The sequence below is a fragment of the Engystomops pustulosus genome, chromosome 8, assembly GCF_040894005.1.
Source record: "Engystomops pustulosus chromosome 8, aEngPut4.maternal, whole genome shotgun sequence".
NCBI lineage: Eukaryota > Metazoa > Chordata > Amphibia > Anura > Leptodactylidae > Engystomops > Engystomops pustulosus.
In genome coordinates, this window is record NC_092418.1 from 76,951,509 (window position 1) to 76,972,826 (window position 21,318).

The window sequence follows — 21,318 nt, forward strand, 5'->3', positions numbered from 1 at the left end:
TCTATGAGCAGAGTCTCTCCACTGATCACCCAAGTGCCCACCACAATAACAACATATAAACCACTTGTGGACTTCACATACAAGATCTTATAACTACAGCATGATTAAGCCTTTCATGTGTCACTGCAGTTATTCTAATTACTTTGCCTCATCCGAACATGGCCCTATATCGTTGTGCTTACTCTGGGTGCAGTAATAGCAATTGCAAAGCTGTTAGATGGAGCATTATGAAGACGCTTGGAGCTTTTGTACAATATGTTTCTGGTAGAGCAGATCTCTACAATGCTCTACTGCTTTGCTCAATTCACCTTGACACTCTTATTACAGAAATGTTCTGCGGACACTTTGAGAAAGATGCCACTCAAAGCACTATTAACCAGCTTAAGAGTCATTACACCAAGTTATTAGCAATAACAACAGCAACCTATGAGGGTCGTTGTCAACGAATAGTAACAATAACAACTCTGCAGGATGAGCTGAGAGATCTTACACTGTAATAAAGAAATTATACCCAATCCTTACGGGGTCATATAATGAAATAATTAAACAATCTGTACTGGGACAAACTTGTCCAGTGGGGAAATGTTTTCTAATTATCTCTGTCACTGTAGGCGGGGAACAGAGACCCGGCTCATCGTAACACATGATTGCAACCCTTAGAAGTAATGTACTGTATTTTATTCATCCGTCGTATGTAAGAAGTATATTCGAGATGTCTCCTATGCTAATGAACATTGCCACACACCATTATGTGTTTCTAAGGCTTGCTTTAAAATCTGAAATAATATTCCTGGGGGTTATGAGGGTAACTAGGAGAAAAGTTTACTGCACCCTTTACTTGGTCTATGATGCAAAATGTGCACCCGACGGTGGTAGTGCCCTGCTCAGTTAAACACCACATTGATCTATTCACAATACACATAGTTTTTATGTTGGTTTTGGCAGAACGACTTGTACATATTTACAAATTTAATATTAATAACTGATTTTGAAAGCTATGAGGATTTGACCCCCTAAAATAATCACTTTTTTATATTGGGCCCTTCATACTTTTCTGACATATATTTCATTCCCCTGGATGCAAACATTTTCACTTCTAAGATGAATATTTGTTAGAAGGCAAATGAGGCATGAAGTGAATTGGGGGGCACAACTGGTTCTGGTCATGAACCATAATGCCACCCAGAGCCATGCTAAAATGCCCATCATGGGCAGCCTTAAATTATTTCTCTGAAGGTTTTCCCTTCCTAATAAATTAGTTTCCATCAAAATTTCAGCTGAATTCAGTCTTTATAACAAGGCAGGAAGGAACTCCCTAAGGTGGTAGATTACACAGAAGGTCTTTTCCGATAGGAGAGAAGGGAAAAACATCTAGGTCTACCTCTACCAGCACAAAGTGGACTGCACATTTTACATAGAGACTGCAGAGACATAATGGGGCAGATTTATCAAGCTGTCTGAAAGTCAGAATATTTCTAGTTGCCCATGGCAACCAATCACAGCTTAGCTTTCATTTTACCAGTGCTCATGAATATTTTAAAGGGGAGTTGCCATGGGCAACTAGAAATATTCTGACTTTCAAACAGCTTGATAAATCTGCCCCAATGGCTGGGAATAGTTGTGCTTCTCATTTGCACCCTGGAGTATAGATGTATACAGTATTTGTTAAAAGTTAAGGTATATAAAAAAAAGTTACAATATGATGTTTTTTTTTTTAGAAAATTATCCTTGGCCACAAGGAATGCACACCTAGCATATCAAAATTTGTTGCATGATAAAAAGTAATATGATGCACACTTACAATTTGGGTTTCTGTTCATAGAGATCACTGTAGCATTGGGATTGCGGACAATATCCTGCCAGGTTATGGTATCCGCATAACACAGGAAGTCGTTCCGATCCAGATACACTCCTCCATTTAGAATCTCTAAAAGAGATAAACAAAAAAAACAGAATATGAAAAGACAATAGATGTAGCGTCTTAAGTATCCATTGTACAGTTTTATTGACCTCCATTGTGTGCGATTCACATTATACACAAAAAGAAAGGTGAACAATAAATTTGGTGTCAGGTCTATTAACCTCTAGCTATGTGTTGGAGTTTGGCAGTGTCATCTCATAATCACACTTTATTCACTTCCATGCACAACATAGTAGAGTCTGTCCTACTGATGTGCTCTTCAATAAAGAAAATTCTTACAAAATGAGAGGTGGGAAGTGGAACATTAAGCGTAATAGAGAAAGTCCAAAATGCAGCTTTCTGCCAAGGCAGGACAAAGAAGCCAGAGGATTGCTTGTACCGGGAATTGTGTTGGCACACGTCTCGCAATCTTTGTTGTGCTTTGCTCGTGGCTTCATTGAAAATTGTTAATTAAGACTTAAACAAAAAAATTAAATGTGTATTGGTGGATGAGGTAGGGTTGTTGTGCCAGGAATGCTTTTCAAAAGAAAGAAATTAATGAAAAGGAAAGAAAATAGTGGTTGTTTTCTGCGTAGTCTTTTGTTTATCTTGTGCCATTGACATCAAACAACATTTTTTGAGATCTGAGGTTCATCTCTACCAAAAGAGGTTTTAATTAAGGGATGAATTTAACCCTTCCCAATGCAGAACCTTAGTGAGTTTAAAGTAAAGTTACTTTATTAGAACACATCTCACAGCACTTGCTATAAGGTCTTCCTTGGAGGTCGCTAGCGTTTTCTGGACTTTTCTTCTGACCATCTGATTGTCACTTGATTCTGTAATGCATTGTCCTCCTAGTTTAGACATGAATTTATATGACTATATTTCTGTGTTTGTTGTGTTTTGCTTTTGTCTGCGTCTTCCCACAGAATTGGCATTTGACCAGTTGTCATCTACTGTTTAGGGTATTATAGGCAAGTAGGAAGAAACAGTTGGGTGGGTCTAGCTCTAAGGCTCACTGTCTGTGACAGTCCTACCTTTTACGTTTACTTCTTTTTGTTTGTTCCCTAACAGCAGCAATACAGCCACTTAATAAGATTTCCAGACATCCTTTCCTTTGTTAAATTCACCAATCAGCTGTCACTTTAGAGAAAATTTTCCTCTTTAAACTGGGGCGTACACCATATCGTGCAGAAATTTTTGTTGCGTTGGGTATAGTGCAGCTGCAATACAAACAAGTATTATGTGACACATATGTGGCGCGGACCCTTCTTAAATACATGTGCAAGCAGTTTTCACATAAAAGGACTACAATAACATGCCACAGGGGCTTTAGTAAATGTGGCCTTTTATCCAGGGTTGAAGTGGAATATTGGGGAAGCTTTCCTACATCACAGCTGGTGAATTTGTTTACTTCTTTGTATACCTTTGGAATGTCAGTCATTGTATAAATGGGTGGCTCTGGTTTGTGCTGTAAAACCTAGAAAGAAGGGTGCACTGCCATGCCTCGGGTGCACCAGGAAGCTAATTTGCATAAAGATAAAAAATTATTTTTCTCAAAAATAAGAGATCACTCACAAGCAGGAATTGTATTTCTGGAAAGCTTATGGAACCCAGAGTAATTGCTACCTCTTGAGCTAAACCTCATCTCCAAAATAATAAAGCAGGAGGGGACAGGCATATACCATAATCTAGGTCATAGAATATTGTATGCGGTAGATTCCATTTTGCCCTTTCATTATTTATAGTGGACACATATTTATCCCCTTTATTATCAAAACAGCCCATAATATACATTGAACTCTATGGGGATCAGAGACTGAATGGAAAAACTTCTGTTTACCCTTCATATCTCCTATCTGATATCTCCTACGATATCTCCTATCTTCCAAAATGGGAAACTGGGCTTTAGATCACTAACAGAAGAATTCAGCTTGATATATAACTTATACTTAGTTTTCACTTATTACAACATAAGAAAAAACAAGTCCCTAAAAGAGTTTATACATAACATATCCTTTCCCTGAACATCAATGGGTAAGCAGCCGGGATAAGATTTGCACAAAGTACTGTAAACATTTTATTAACCTATACAGACTTTATACCCCAGAAGAGGCTCATAAATGATAAAGCAGTGACAATGAACACAGAATGACTTCAAACACGTTCCGAATGCTTCTCTAAACATGACAATAATGGCAAATTGTAGTTAATATTTAATATGTCAACTCTGAATCAATTTGTCTACTAAAATCCTCTCTCATCTCCAGTATTATGGAAGGAAGGGAAAAAAAAACAAGTGGTTAAACCCCTCTCCGCTCCAATAAACAATTTTATATTTAATCAAGCGCATTAATATTCCAATTGCTTCAAAGCCATATTACTTTCTACATAAGGTAAATTAAAGCTGCTGTAGCTTCCTATTATTAATAAAAAGTCGGGTTATATTTTATTACCTACCAGATCATGCATAAGCAGTTTTGCTGTCTTATTATATATTAATTTAATCAGAGATTCGCATCATTTCTAGGAAACATATGATTGGGAAGTCTGATACGCTGCCATTGTAAAGAAGCTTAGGGTGGAATAAATAACTGAGGGTTATTGGATACGTAAGCTGGTACTGAGTATAGGAAAGATTAGCAGCTTCCGTTTTAATCTGTGTCGAAGGGGGCACCTTTTACTTTTGCAAGAGGTTTGTGCTGCTCCCTAGTGTTAATAGTAGTAGTAGTTTATAAAAAGATAGTTGAGATATTTGGGCAAAAAGAAGTCACAAGGGTAGTTTTTGTTGATGAGCAGACCCAAACTTTATTAGAAGTTAGGGACCCTGTTATAATATTAGGGTCAACAGATCCAAGTAAAGTGCTTTTATTGTCTGCACTTTATTTGGAGAGTCACAGAGTGAACCGACTTCTTACACTACAGTACACCCAGCCAGATCTAACAGTGCACCTACATCATATACATTAGAATAAAACAAGAAATTTTATTGTGATTTTCATATTTTGACTAAAACTAGCAGTAGTACCCACCACAGGAATGGGAATCTCATGTCTCCCTACTGTTGCTGGTCCATTCAACTTTATGGGACTGCTCGAGAAGACCTAACATTGGATTCAGCATATTTCCCTCCCCCATAAAGTTTAATTCATCTGAACTCTGGGTCCCCATTGTTTGATCACTACAATTTAAAACTTATCCTGTATTGTGTTGATAAAGATTAGGTGTTGGTGGTGGTAGAACCCCTTTCAGTTGGATTCTACTGCCTAAATATATTACATATCTCACAATAAAAAGTGGTAAATGATGACCACTACATAGTATATTACTAATACCATTAATATTAATGGTGTCCAATAACCTTATAGATCTCTATAAAGAAGATCTCTCAAATTAGCTTTTACCCTTCGGCTGACCCATGCGTTCTTTATCACCTGGGAAAACTACAACAGGACATTATACAGAAATACCTCAGAGAGAGCTTATGGTATATTGGAAGCTAAGCCCTCGTGTAAAGGGATTTCATGCAAAAATAAACAATAAAATCAATTACTTAGTTTAACAAGTGACCTTTGCTGGCCACCCCTAGTCATCATCAATATACATTGTGAGAGATTATCATATTTTCGTTAAAACCAATAAGAAATTCATTTTTAAAATTTTTCTCAAAATAGTTGTCAACTGACTTATTGATAAAATAATGAAGTGTTCCGTGGAATCCTCCAACATTCCAAAAATATATTGAATAGATAATTGGCCTCTGATAAAAATGGACTTAGTGGGTAGTGGTGGATGAGCCAGTGCATAGCGGAAATCAATTGTACGGTGCAAATTGTTTTCTCCAGCTCGAATCCACTAATATTCAGACGGTGATGTAGTAAAATAAGTTTTTTATTTAGATCATATTAAAAGCAGGCAAATACATCGAATAAATCCAACGCGTTTGAGACGCTTGTTGCGTCCTTAGTCATGGATAACAAAAAGTGTTTAAAAGAACATTAATTTATATCAGCTGGCACCAATGGTTAGCGAGATTGCAACCTGTTCCGGTCAATGAGGGGAGTGTCTAATTTGATCTAGTCAAGCCGGCGTCAGCAACTCCATGACAACAAAGTCATGTGACAGGAAGGCAGGGCTAGACTGATCAGATGACCACTATGCTTCCAAGGAAACGCTAAGAGAATGTGTGGCAGCGGTTCCAATGGCTTACCCAAGTAAAATAAGAAGGTAAGAATGAATCTGATGCAATGTGAAACCTCTGGGAGAAAAGTGGTCATCAGAAAAACCAGGTCAAAAGAATTTAACAGCAAAATTGTCTGAAACGCGTTGGATTTATTCGATGTATTTGCCTGCTTTTAATATGATCTAAATAAAAAACTTATTTTACTACATCACCGTCTGAATATTAGTGGATTCGAGCTGGAGAAAACAATTTGCACCGTATAGCCACCACGCCAAGGCGAGGCGATTTCCGTGCTCTCCACCATCTGACGGACCTACGCGGTAAGAAGCTGAGAGTATTTGCATCAATTCGGAAATCAATTGTCCCCTGTTCCATATATTATTATTTCAATGTAGAATTGTACACCTCATGTCAGGAGGATCAATATAGGAGAATGCCAATGTGTGCAATCTGCAAGACTCTGGACTGTATTCCAGTATGGTAGCTTGGCTTTTTATGGGGTTGACTGTCATTGATTGCCAAAATCTCCATGGAAGGTATTCTTCTCCTACACAAACATCATGCACATAAGTTGCACTCTTTTGCAGAGTTATGATTCTTTTGTTCCTGTTAAACTTTTAGCAGCGGATTCACTATGCAATTGTGTGACGGCATTAGGCGTGGAGGTATGAAGTTGACTTTCATTTACATTTTTAATAGGAAAATTACTTATAGAATCTTACATAACTAGACGTATATTACATATTATATTTTCTCTATCGATTGTCATCTATATGAAGTTACTGTAGCTATTAGTGATGCGGAGGATACTGTCCACCTTCAGGTCTATGATTCCAACCTTTGTGCCTATAACACATTCTGGCTAAATAGGCCCAATGTAGGTTGGGTCCCTCTCAAAAAGTTTGCAGTAAGTCAGAATTTAAAAATTAGCTAACTGTAGCTTCCTATAGAGGTGGTTAGAAATGGTTGCTCAACAAGGAGGCACGGTGGTATATTCCACATATTTTTTATTGCTTTTGTACTCAAAATGACATAAGACGTGATTAGGCACATCTCGCATAGCTGGAGCATTGTCCTTGAATATCATTTGAAAAATAACCCCATTTTTATTGTTTCAGGACCTCCGCGGCTGTGTGACCTTCTTTCGTAAAATGTGTTTACAAGAGCAAATGTAAGACAAAGCCTCACACTTTACATTCATAAGCTTATGCACAGTAGATAAGACATCCACTGGTAGTAATGCATCATCCTTCTCATTCCCATTTTCTAAAAATCGAGGATTGCAGGACACTGGTTAACCAGCTGTAACCCTGGGACCCCTTGCACATCATCCTGCTGAGATACAGTGGGCTATTCATGATCAGTCAGCCTTTGAAACCTTCCTCATTGCTCTGCACAGTTGATTTCCGAGGAGCTGGGCTGTGCAGATCTAAAATGTCAGGTTTGTATTAGGGGAGGACAGGGAGGGCAGCGTGCTGTAATAATCAAAATGAGGGATTTAACCTTCTATATTTCAGCTCAGTGACCACACTGCAAAGCGCATGGAAGCAGAAGCCGCATTTCAAGGTATAAGAAGCCGGAATCCTCACTGACAATGTGAAGCTGGAATTATGAGTGCCATTAGCTGGAAGGCAGTCATAATAGGTGGAATATTTCTGACAACATACGGGTTTAGTGATATTTACACATCAGCATCCAGATCTAGCAAATCATTTACAGATACAGTTTTTACTACAAGTCATAGGTTTCCTATTTACTTTCACAATCTCACCATGATCGAGGCACAGAAAGTGTTCATGTGTCAATACTTGTGTATGCGATTTCCTGGCTATTCGAGAGTCAGTGGGCTGATAATAACAATATTCATCTTATCAGTTCAATATCCTGCTCACAAATGCTTACAGTACACCTTCTCCTTATGAGAAATGAGAATGTTAAAAAGAGAAAGCAATCTTTATAGTATGTAGTTTATAGGATGAAAATTCAGTCAAGAACAAGATAATTGTACCCACAGTGGGATGTAAAAGCCAAAGGATTTGGTGGTCTCCTACCACCCTTTACACCGAGAAGAGTCTTGTAATGTTTTACCCCTACAACTCTTTACACTGAGAGGAGCCTTGTAATGTTTTACCCCTACCACCCTTTACACTGAGGGGTGCATTGTAATGTTTTACCCCTACTACCCTTTACACTGAGGGGAGCATTGTAATCTTTTACCCCTACCACCCTTTACACTTAGGGGAGCCTTGTAATGTTTTACCCCTACCATCCTTTACACTGAGGGGAGCCTTGTAATGTTTTACCCCTACCATCCTTTACACTGAGGGGAGCCTTGTAATGTTTTATCCCTACCACCCTTTACACTGAGGGGAGCGTTGTAATCTTTTACCCCTACCACCCTTTACACTGAGGGGAGCGTTGTAATGTTTTACCCATTCAGGCTATTTTCAAACTTTATGATTCTTGAAGGGTTCTATGACCTTTATAAATCTTTGTCTGACCTTGGAAGTTGCTCCCAAAACTGGAAGTTTAAGGCTGGGTTGATACCAGAGGGAAAGGAGAAGATTATCAAACACTAGCACTTGATGTTGACTCTGGCCATATTCTCATATGCTATATATAAAGAGGCTTCGCTCTCCGGACCGGTATGGCTCGTTATAGACCCCTTTACACCCACTTGGAGTTGTATAAGTGGGGAAATAGTCACAATTGCTGTCCACGCCAACAAGCCTTGATAAATCCCCTACCATGGGTAACTCGTTTCTGTGGAATGCTGTTGTCAACCCAGTTTATTTTGTATTTTGGTGTACATTTTGGAAATTCAGTTACTGAATGCAAAGGAATGAAATCCATTTTGAGAATGTGCAGCATTTCTACATTGGCTGTATCTGAAAATCCTGATCATATCTAGAATTTGGTGTAATTTCTGTCCTCATTCTACACTATGCATGTTCCAGTAACTATGACATGTTTCAGCTTAGCTTTAGTCTTCCCATTTCCATAACAGGAAGCTTTGCTTATCATAAATTTGTAAAAGGTTTTGGGGATGATTCATCAAGTCTTGGTATAGCAGGGAAGCTTTGATGAAGTTGCAATACCTGGGGCATGGACAGGAATTGCAACTTTTTGCCCCCTTATGCAACCTGCGTGTCAAGTGGCCACAGAGTGCTCTGGGCTGGAATGCCCGGAGCTGGTGCCTTAGCTCTAGCCTCCGCTGGCTGTATTAAAAAAGCTTTGTGCCGATTTGTGCCGAGAAGTTCATGTATTTAACCACGAGCTCTGATTGATTTCTGGCGGTAACAATTGTTACAATATTTTAGTTTGTAATATTGTTAAAAGAGGAATTAAGTAAAAAACCAACAAGCCTCCAGTAATGCCAACTATAAAATGGGGGATAAACAAATGATACCCATTTAATATCTGGAACAAGCCGAATATAACAAAGTTCACTAAAATGTATATTTCTTTGTTAACATAACACAAAAAACTGTAATCCCAGAAAACACAGGAAAGTTGGTAAATGTATGAATACACAGCAATGGTTTAGAAACATGCAATAGCTGGAAACTAGAATATAGAGTAAATATGGTACAAACCAAAACGTGACAGGCAGGATCACTATGTCACAATGTCCCTGAGCAGACCCATATGACAAAGGCACCGATAACAAAAGTCTGACTTTGAATTGTTCTCCTGCCAGGAGGGAGAAGAAATACATTGAGGTAAACAGCAGTGTCTTAATTCCTGCCGAGAAGATGGAAATGCTGCTTTCATAATCTTTCTTGCCAAGGATGAGAAGGAACAGAGAATAATGAACTGCAACAGACCAAGTGTCAACCTAATATTAATAGGGAATTCCATTAATATAGACAGAGAAGGAGAGTGGCTGGAGAAGTCAGGGCATAGTCCCTTCATTTCAGATAGATCAGGATTCATGTGACCTTCACAAGGCTGAGGGTGACTCTATATAGTCCTATATATCGTATTTAAACTCTGATATCACTTAGAATTAACGTAGATAACATTTTGCTAGAAAAAAAAATGAACAAAATGTGTGCCATGAATTAAGCTTCAGTAAATATATTTATGTAATATGTTATGGCATGGTAATATTAATCAAAAATTTTATATTTTAATGAAAACCAGCCATGGGGAATGTGATGTCCTGTTACTATTTCTTATGTTCGACCTTAGTAGAAAAATAAGAATGTTAAATGCTGATTTCTGGTGCCTGTAGAGAGTCACGGAGGTGAAGAGACACATTATGGGCCCCATAGGGCTCCAGGGCCTTTGACACAGCCCATCATCGCCCCCTCAAGTTAGGTCCCTACCAGGTATGTCATTGGAGGCCACCTTCAGAGCATATGCACTTGCCTCAGCTTCATCTACATCAGTAGAGAGTGGAGTACATCTGTACTCTACAGTAAGTCTTTCCATCTCAATACAAGAAGATGTTTAGCATCTGATAACTAAAAATAAAAAAGAATTTTCTACAACTAGAACGCTTACGAATACTTTCTGTAAGTTGTAAAATAAAACACATTCTAACATCCAGAACAATAAGAACGAGTTCATAAATCTATAGGTTGCAAAATCCCCTGGTGCCACCTATAAACAGCCCAGTGTATACACAGTAGTACAATATGAAGATAAATGACAATCATTAGGAAGCATTGTGCCACTGAGGCATTGTCCCATTATTATGAAGTTGGTCCTGTCACCTGTACCATCTGCCAATACTTGTTCAGTAGCCCCGCAGGGTAGATCTACAGCAGAGCTCCACTGAGTGTGTCAATGGGACACGGATAGACACAATCCGTCTATGTTTTTACCATCTGGGCTTATACTTCCCAAGGCTTGAAACGGTACACCGGAAATTGTGGCTGATAGTTGCTGGGGCAGGGGAACGTGAATTCTTAGCACATTCTGGCCTTTGGAACAGCTGCTATGTGGCAGGTACAATCCATTCAACCAGCTCAAAAGTAATGCAAGCATGCAAGAGCTTACTATCTATTGCTTGCCCGAGGCAAGAAGAAATACTGCGTCATCTCTCAATGTTGGGACACTGAGTACTGAGCTCAATGCTTGAAGCCCCATCTCAGCGATTTGCCGCCTCTCGTTGCTTACTGTTTTTCAGCACAATTTCAGAAGATTCTGTGTAAATCTACATAGGCCTGGGTGAAATGTCAGCTCTTGTTTGGTATCACTATGAGAAACCTTTATCTAGGGGTAAGCGGGATTTAATTACGGACAGGTTTGATTTACATTTATTACACAAGGAAATTTGGACTCATTTGTCATTTGGGCTTAATGCAGATTACTGAACCCATAACTGGATTTCAGCTGCAAAATGTTAATGGTTTTACAATGTCTAATTTTGACCCTCCAGAGTATTGCATTACTTTCAGTTTCATCTAATCCTCTGTTTATCTATAGGATCCATAGAAACTAAATATAACCCCTACATTGCTGCCAAGCTTCAACCCACATAAATACGATGGACATCCATCCCATATACTTCAGTAAAGAAAATAGTTTATGCTAAAATTGTTGTTGTATTTTATAATTACCATATATACTCGAGTATAAGCCTAGTTTTTCAGCACAAAATTTGTGCTCAAAAAACCTAATTCGGCTTATACTCGAGACAACAAAAAAAATAAAGTAAAAATTCACCTTTCTGACGTCAGCTGTAGGTCCTCTTCTGTCTCTGATGCTCCGGTGCCAACTCGGGTCCTTCGGATCCTCTTCGGGTTCCCCTGCTCCTATTCGGCTCCTCTTCGGGAAGTTCCGCTCCTCTTCGGGTCCCCTCGCGATGCTAGTGGCTCACAAACAATGACGTCGGCAAACGGCTGATGTCATTCTGTGTGCCGGCCGAGCACGGAGACCCAAAGAGAAGCCAAAGATGAGCGGAAGAATCCGAAGGGGACCGAAGGACCCGAGGTGGCACCAGAGCATCAGAGACAGAAGAGGACCTATGGGGGACGTCGGAAAGGTGAGTACAGTGTTATTTTTTCTTCCTACTACAGGGGCTGGGCAGGCTGTATAATACAGGGGCTGGGCAGGATATATGTTACAGGTGCTGGCAGACTATATAGTACAGGGGGCTGCTAGACTATATACTGGGAGGCTGTGACCAATGGATTTCCCACCCTCGGCTTATACTCAAGTCAATAGGTTTTCCCAGTTTTTGTGTTAAAATTAGGGGTTTCGGCTTATACTCGGGTCGGCTTATACTCAAGTATATAGGGTAGTTGATTTGTTAGTCTTGTTTTAGTTTGCAACATATATTATTAGACCTACAGTAGTTTATTTATGGTGGTAATATTTTGTCTCCTACATATTTGGCCCCCCGTGGCTTGTTTACAGCTAGACTCCTGACTCATTGCGGAGACCTGGAAAAGCATGGGAGCTTCTCATTCTCATTGGATTGTCTGCTGGGATATAAGGTGAGTTACATTTGTTATAATTATGAACCATAGGGGGGGGGCACTCTGTAGGATGATTGGAAAACTGGTTTGATTCATGGGGATCCCACATCAACTTTCAGGAATAAAAAAATCTGCTGCTAAGGTCTTACTCCAAGATATTTTCTCTTGTGGGAGAAATCCAGGGGATTCTCCAGTGGGCCCAGGCTCTAACACAATTATGGCTCCCAGTGGTCAAGCAGCAAGAAAACCCAATTTGGAGCAGGTTTTTTCTTCTAGGAGGTAGTGAATTGTATCTGGTGGCCCAAGAAACCCAAGTCCAACACTGGCTCCCGACAAATCCCTTATGTTTTATTATGCCTACTACAGAGCCTAAAAGGTGGAGCACGAATTAAAGATTCAGGGAGCATAAAATCTATTACTCCTCCCCTCAGGACCTGCAGTACGTAAAACACACTGCACCAGTTTTCTGTATAACATTGCACTAGAAAAAGCATGAAAACTGCTTGCACGCATATTTAAGAAGTGTTTCCACCAGTTTTGTACTGCGGCTGCACTGTGTCTGAGAAGAGAGAAAAAATGTGCACCAAAAGGGCGTTCCAATGCACAGATGGATCGTGAAAAAAAATGCTGGCCACCGTGTGCCACAATTGTGTCTGCACCACAGTTGTGCAGCATGCACAAAGTGCACCAAAAAAATGGGGCATTCTGCTGGAGAAGTGCAAGGGGCACCACATTCATAAAGAATGCGTGGCACATTTTATGAATCTGTTGCACACTGCACCCTCTACAGGCAAACTGCACATAATGCAGTTTGCGCTAGTTTTAATAAATGGCTGCCAGTGACACAGATTTTCTTGAAGTACTCTTTTTATACTGACAACCGTCTATCCATGCATGAACTCTTTTGAACAGACCATGGGTATATTAGGGTAGGTATTCAATGTATAAGATTACTCTATTCTACTACAGAACGGATGCTAAATTCTTCCTTACTAAATATATTGGCTAAATATTTTTTGCTATCAACCAGAGAGTATAAATGAAATCCAAAAATAATCTCTGGAAAAGGAAAATAAATAATAAAAAAACACACATATCCATGACTTGAATGATTGCAGCCAGGATTGCACCTTGGAGGTGGCTGCTTGACAAACAGATGGGGACTTTAGCGTGATATATTCTGGCCACAGACTGGATGCCAGTTCTCTAGAACAGGCTTCAGAGGCAGCGCTGGGTGCATACATTCACAGAAGGACTTGCTCTAATGATAAAACAGTCTGCTTCATTACACATTCTGTTTATTCTCCTCTCCTCGGGTGGAAGAGATTCACCTACAGGGATAATTATCCTTTTAGAGTCTGGAAATGGTTTTCGGCAGAAGAGAATAAACACTGTATTAGCGATGTCTTAAGGGTGAGCAAAAATTAAAATGCTCTCTTAAGCGGCTGTGTATATCTTAATCTTTTATCTGCAGAGATTATCTGTATCATTTATCTACATAACCTGCATTTACATATCCAAAAAGAGTCCACCGTTCCTCTAAGCCAGGAGCTTGTTATTTGCCCAACATATTAACCCGGTTTCCTTGCCATATTGTAATCCCAGTGAAGAAGGTTATTGCTATTGTTACTAGACTCCAAGTTTAAGGTGTAAGCTTTTAGTGAATGTGGGTGTTTGACAAAACATTAATTGTTGTGGTAAAACTGAACACAATTTAATTATAGGAATATTCATTGATTCCTATATTCAATATTCAATATTCTGGAGAAACCAGAATTCGAACCTTATTGGCTCATAATTTTATAATCAATTTTTGAATTTTTTTTCAAAAACATTCTCCACAGTTGCCTCACATAAAAGGTTATTACTATCACTCCTATTCTAAATCAAGCGGTACACATTGAAATGTTCTTGGCCAATGCAAGATATATCTTGGGATAACACATGATTGGACATGTTGATATCCAGATCATCTGATCCTTCGCTCAACATCTCCCAGTTTGGTGGTGTAGAGTTGCCGACCTACACATTGGGAGAGTTTTTTTTCTCAAGAACTGAATATGGGAACAAAAAGTCCTTATACATTTGCCACTAAATATTGATATTGATTTCTTTTTTGTACTGACCAGTTACAGCAATTTCAGTAACTGTCCCATGAAATTAAAAATATTAATCATTATTAGTTTTTTAAGGAATAAATGTTACAGGATAAATAATGCCATTACCTGCCACAATGGTTGTAAATGTTTCTGAACGAGCATAGCCCATGTTAAAGCAAGTATAAAATTCCTTATTTTTCCAAATATCAGGTTTACTCATACATTCGATATATGGCTCTTACTCAGAATACAGATCTGGAATTAAGGAAATATATATGTATCTGCTTCTCATGTCGATGTGCTATTTCACCTGTTGCTTTTTTTTGTATTTGCCCAGTGAACACTGTAAACAGAAATACCATTTCAGAAATGATCCGATGCATAGACCTTAATCCCCCTTTCATGTCAGCCTTCCAAATGGCCCCCTTCCAACTGTTTATTCATCCACAGAATCAATTTCACTATGCTAACTTCCCAGAGACATGGCATTATTAGCTGCTGAACCTACTTTAAAAGGACATTTCAGTCTTCAACCATGCAGCGGCATGGACATACTGCTTCAACAGTTGAGTTCACAATAACATATATATATGTTGTGGTCAAAATTACTAAAGTAGTTATGCAATAAACATGAAGCAGCCTAAAAAAGCCCAGTTACCATAGAACAGGTAAGAAAAAGGATGTGTCAATCATTTTTGAAATGCTAGCTATGTAGAGAGAACATACAGTATGTGTGAAGACACGGTGCAACAACTATGACAACCCAAAGTTGCCAATTTACTCCCATTTCTAGTGAAATTGATGTTGGTCCTACCACTAGGACTGGGCTAAGAGATAGAGTAGCAGGTTGAGGTGAAGACATGGAAATCGATGGCAGGATGATACACAGCGGCTCTGGTAAATGGGGAGGAGGCTCATGTGGGATGTAGAAGTACCGTTTTGATGGTACACTGCCTCTACTATTTAGATTGAACATTTCAAAGCGATAACTATATCATGCTGCTGGCTTCCTCCTATCCTGACATCTGATCTCATATATCTGTCAGCCCTACCTACCATCCTGAAGTAGGTGGGCATTTCCTCGTTGTGACATCAGGTATGGCACTAATGCCAGAGTAGCTTCTCTTACTTCCCACAATGCTGAGCTTTCCACTTTACCAGGAATAGTACCCAGCTAAACAGGACAAAGAACCTCAGGCAGAATTATCTCTTAAGTTCTGCTGTACAACACAGACGTGACACTAACCTGACAGATAAATTCAATGTCAATGACATACATACTAACAGTAACCTATACACACACATATTACTACATACACTCACACAGATACACCTCTGTACTTTTACACAGGTAGGCATAAAATTGAATACAGCCTTATGACTACCATGCACATTACCTACTAAGACGGATGTGTCAGCTACTCTGCTCAGCGACTGTACTAAGCAGAGACAGATGAGCAGACAGCTTAGCCCCAGCCCCTCACCCCCTCACCCTTTACCGACCCTGTAGTCTGTAGCCTGCCTCTTGCATTTGCAACATCCCTCACCGGGGCCTAGCCTTTTCTTGGGGCCTGGAGGCCGGAGTGGCTGGCAGTTGCGGCCTAGGCACGCTGGGGTCAAGGTGCTTGCTATGGGGACCAAAGGCTGTCCTACAACCTGGCAGGTCTCCAGCAGGTGAAGTATGCAAGAAATGTAGAGGGAGAGGCTGATGTACTGATTCTCCCTGGGGCAACCCCTTGAATGTCTGTAGTATGTGTCCCTGGGTAATGGATGGAGCGCCCTTGGTGTTACAGCCGTGTCAAGGGAACAGACGGGGGTAATGCTGGGAGGTAGCTGTGTCCAGATATGGAAGCTGCAGCTTTGTCCTGGGTGTTCTGTGTGTAGTACTGAAGGTGTGCGTCACACTATCTCTCTCATCACTTACAATCTGTGCTCTATAGTGAGAGCTGAGGCCTAAGAGGCCTGTCTTAAGAGCATGTACTTTAAGGCCTCTCTTGTAAGAAAGCTTGCAGGAAAAAGGTGTATCTCTCTTTTGTTTAACCCTGGTCAGGTGGTGCTCACTTTCCAATCACACTCCAGTTCACATGAAGGAATACAATTGAACAATAACTTTAGAAAGCTTAACCATTGCCTGCACAGGCAGTATCTACAGCTGTGAGTTACCTTACAATGACTGCATTACCCTAAAAGTGAGTTGATCAGACTCCTCTAGAGGGATCCTACAGTTAGAGGGCCTTATTCACAAGCACTCCCTTGCCTATACTTTGGCAGGGGTGTTTCACATTGTTCTTAGCAACCAGAATGCAGGGAGAAGGGCTGAGATAGGATGAAAGCAGAGGATTAGCAGAAAAACTGCTGCAATGTCAAAAGAATCTGTTTGTAAACTTATATTCAAATCATCTGATGTGCGTCCATCACACACACTACATCCTCCAAAGAGGCAGGTTACTGCATTACCCTGCCTCTTCGTTCTTGATTGAAAGGTCTAGCTGCTACAGAACATGCTTCTATGTGGAGCATTGAGAGAGGTTCAGTAACATTATGGCTTCATGCAATGTAACATTTGCACAGTTTACCCCATGTATATATCTGATCTCTTGAAATCACAGCAGCCTCCATGGAGGATAAGGAAGAGTAAATACATGCGGTCGACGTTGCAAATTTTACTAAGTAAAGGACCTTAGATGACATCACCGTGGTCACATGATATGCTTAGAAGAGACATGGGACATGAGGAGGAGTAGATGGGAGGGGCAGCTGAGCAGGACTCCGCCCCCTCTGATGCCTGGTAATATAAGATAAAGATGATTTATGGGAATGTAAGGGAATCAATTTTTAACTACAAGAAGGTTGTCAGTTAGTTAATAGGGCTCTAGAGGAACCTGTCACTAACTTTAATTGTGAAAGTATAGTGATAGGTTCTCTTTCAGCCTTATTCTGGAACACTGGAAGATTAATAATTGGTAGTGTATGTAACAATATAAACATGATAGAAATACATAAGAGAACAGTTCAACATCTGAGTTTTCTTTCCGCACACATTTTAATAGGAAGACAAAGACAAATTCTCCATATGGTTATACTTTACTGCTCGTAGTTTACTGTACATCAGGTCTGAGTAATTGGCTGCTGCTACATATGCTTTTCCTTATGTATTCAAATCAAGCACACAACAAAATTAGCTGTAAAGTTTTCCTGACAGGATGTCTTTTTACAGCTAGAAATGATCCTGCGACACAAATATATAAAATTGGTAAACATTGAAATATAATATAGATGCAATTTTATTGACTGTAAAATTAAACAGTCCAAGCGGATCGTTCTCTACAAAATGTGCTGACAGACATTATTAGATATTAAGTAAAGAAGAAAGTTGTTTCTTATGATTTTACCACATTCTTTATTTGTAGTCTCATTAATAAAAAAAGGATGTGCACCCTTTACAATGTCTCCAGTTATTTCATATACTGTGTATCACACAGAATGGTTTTGGATGGTTTTAAAAGTAATATTATAAAATAAAACACTCACAACACAATGTGAACAGAACATAGACTTAGAATTGTATTGGATCTGTTGAGACAAATATGGTACACGGATATTTGGTGTAATGGGGGTGCCTACTGAATAGCTAGCAATAGAATTGTTCAAGCTGAGAAAAGCTCGCTGTTTGGAGCCGAAACGTTGCTCTTTCACATGGAATAAATTCACTAAGGTATTTTTTTTTCACTACAATCTGGTGTGCTGCCTTTTTTTTCCATTGTCTATATAATTGAAGGACCTGATGCCCGGCCCTCTTAGGCGTGCACCCGTTTTTTATTTATTTTTTACTCATTTTCTGTTTTGATAGTGCTGCTTGGATCTTTTCTTACTGTAGCAATAGAATTGGTTGCAGACTCCCCAGTATACAGCTAGCCAGCCCATGCCCTCAGTATATAGCTAGCCAGCCACCTGCCACCACTATATAGCCACCCAACCCCCTGTCCCCAATATATAGCCAGCCTCCTACCCCCAGTATATAGCTAGCCAGCATCCTGCCTCAAGTATATAGCCAACCATCCCCCTGCCTCTAGAATATATCCAGCCAGCCCCCTACCTCCAGTATATAACCAGCCCGCTCATGCCCCCATTATACAACTAGTCAGCCCCCTACCCCCCAGTATATAGCTAACCATCCCCCTGCCTCCAATATATAGGCTTCCAGTCCCCTGCCTCCAGTAAATAGCCAGCCCACTGCCCGCATTACATAGCCGGCCAGTCCCCTGCCCCAAGTATATACCCTGCCAGCCCCCTGCCTCCCAGTTTAAAGCCTGCCAGACCTCTGCCCCAAGTGTATAGCAAACCAGCCCCCCTCCCCTCAGTATACAGCCAACCAGCCCCCTGCTCCCCCAGTATATAGTTTGCCAGCCCCCAGTATATAGCCATCCTCTGCCCCAGAACATAGCCACCCAGATCCCAGTATATAGCCCTTGTGATACATAAGTGAAAAGTTTCACGGAACATCTAGAAAATAAAAATGCACAAGCCAGAATGCACAAGGTGCAGACCAAGGAGTACATGAAAAACAACAGCAAAAGTCGCAGTGAAAAGTCACAAAACTACAAAAGTCGCTAAAATAAGGCAATTTAACTAGCAGAAATAAAGATACATGTCCCCCAGTATCTATTGTTTCCTATTGTTTATGGGAAGCTCATCTTTGGGCAGTGAAACAAATGGGTTGATAGATTTTTTGTTCTGAAGCTTGAGCAGTACTCAGCACTCGGAGACAAAACTCTTTTTTATCTGTGTATTCCAGCACTTTCTGTCCCTCCTTTGAACTAAATAGCTCACTCTTGCCTGTCCACATTCATAAAGCTAAGAATCTGTAAACAAATACAAGAAAAGCCATTAACTGCAAGAGGAGGAAAAAAATCTCATTCCACCACATGCAATTGAAATATATTTGCACAGGTCCATTGTTACAATTCAGTGTAAGTGACAGTCAAATTTGTTACCAGGGCAACCACTGTCACAATGGATTCTGCCATTTCCCCAAGCGCAAGTAGGGCTGTCAAAAAATAAACAGGAGCCATTAGCCCCCTACACTGCTTACATGGTTATCTTTGCATGACGTTTAATGAACCTCTCAAAAAGTTTAACCTTTTTGCCGCACACACAAATAATCTCTCCCTACTGATGAGACAAAATAGCAAACGTAAAAGATTCAGCCAATTCCGGCCCTAAAATTTTATTTGTGCTGATATTCACATTCTGATGGTGTAAGTACAAAATCTAGAGCAGTGATGCATTTCTATATTCACAAAACTTTAAAAACTAGAATTTCCCCGGAGCCTCGGCTACTGTATTAGGTAGAAGTGAAGCAAGAGGTAGCAGATACAATGACTAAGGAAAGGGTTGTGCATTGTAATCTGTGAATGGTAGACTGCACTGTGCCGAATGTAGCAGGTGGAAGACCTGGGGGATATTCTGCTTAGATTAATCTCAGAAGCTAAAATGATCTGCCACATCTTTACTTTTATAATAACCTCCATAATATTTGATTTCCAATGTGTGAAGTCGGGAATATCTGACTAATGTCAGATATCTAAGATAATAGATATATGGTAACTAATGTTCATGCCAATAAGGACTTGGTACAGTATGATACTATGGTGGCATTATGGCATTGAAAAAAGGGACTAGAAATTCTATCTACCACTATAATAGTTGACCAGTTCAGCACATGTATGAAGATTATATGGTTATACTAATAGGTTAAAGGGATTTTCCAGCCCCTCAAAATTACTGTCCAAATTGTGCCAGTGCCTACCAGTGTCCATGTCCAAATGTCATGAATGGAGAACTGGATTTAGAGGGGTTGCAGATCAATGGACAAAGAGATAGATGGGGAAGATCTTTTAACTTCTGGGTCATGAAGAGAGATGAGTGAAACATCCAATAGTAATAATAATAATAATCCCTTAATGTACATAGTGCACACAGAGATAGCCAAATCCACCCCTGTCCCCAATGGGGCTCACAATCTAATCAACCTACCAGTATCTTTTGGAGTTTGGAGGAAACCAGAGGACCGGGAGGAAACCCACACAAATACCGAGAGAGAACATACAAACTCCGTGCTGCCCCAAGATTCACTTCACGGAAGCTTTGCTGAATTTCTCGAAAGATTCAGTCCAGGTTAGAACTAATGTTGCTCCAATTATCCTGAAAATTTAATTAGCGACCGTCAGGACCTCCAAACAGTCTTAATAAAAGAAGGTCTTGTTCTCGGTAATAAATTTAGCAGCAGATCGAGCTTGAGTCCTGCCATTTCAATCAATGCTATGGGAGTCCTGCAAATTGTCTAGCTCAGACATCTCTAAAAGTCTTATTCACCGTCTATGAGTGCCGGGGATATCCAAACACTGTTTTCAACAAATTCTGTGACTGAATGTAGGATGCATCCTCTACCCACCACTCTGTTCATTTGTTAGAATGCAACCCCCAGTGGTCAGAATCCCAATGATCAGGTCGTTGACCCCTGGTAGGCCTTCTTTATATAGAAATAGAAGGGGGGAATTCATCAATACAATTTGTCTTTGACTTGGTTGTCATTGTTCAATTCCATTTTTTGTTTTATCTGAATTCATCAAGTAAGTCTATATTTGTTGTTGCTTTTGCTTTTTGCTTTTTTGGTTTGTCTCATAAATTGTTTTTTTTTTTTTT

General features: G+C 39.8%; 1 protein-coding gene across 3 annotated transcripts in view; it reads right to left on the reverse strand.

Annotated features, from left to right (window-relative positions):
• The window catches only part of ERBB4 (erb-b2 receptor tyrosine kinase 4), a 642,433-nt gene that overhangs the window by 185,976 nt on the left and 435,139 nt on the right, over window positions 1-21,318 (reverse strand). For all 3 annotated transcript variants that reach the window (XM_072121352.1, XM_072121351.1, XM_072121353.1), the window contains exon 4: window positions 1,802-1,927. In XM_072121352.1, coding sequence (XP_071977453.1) covers window positions 1,802-1,927 — 126 coding nt within the window. The remainder of the gene's footprint in view (window positions 1-1,801; window positions 1,928-21,318) is intronic.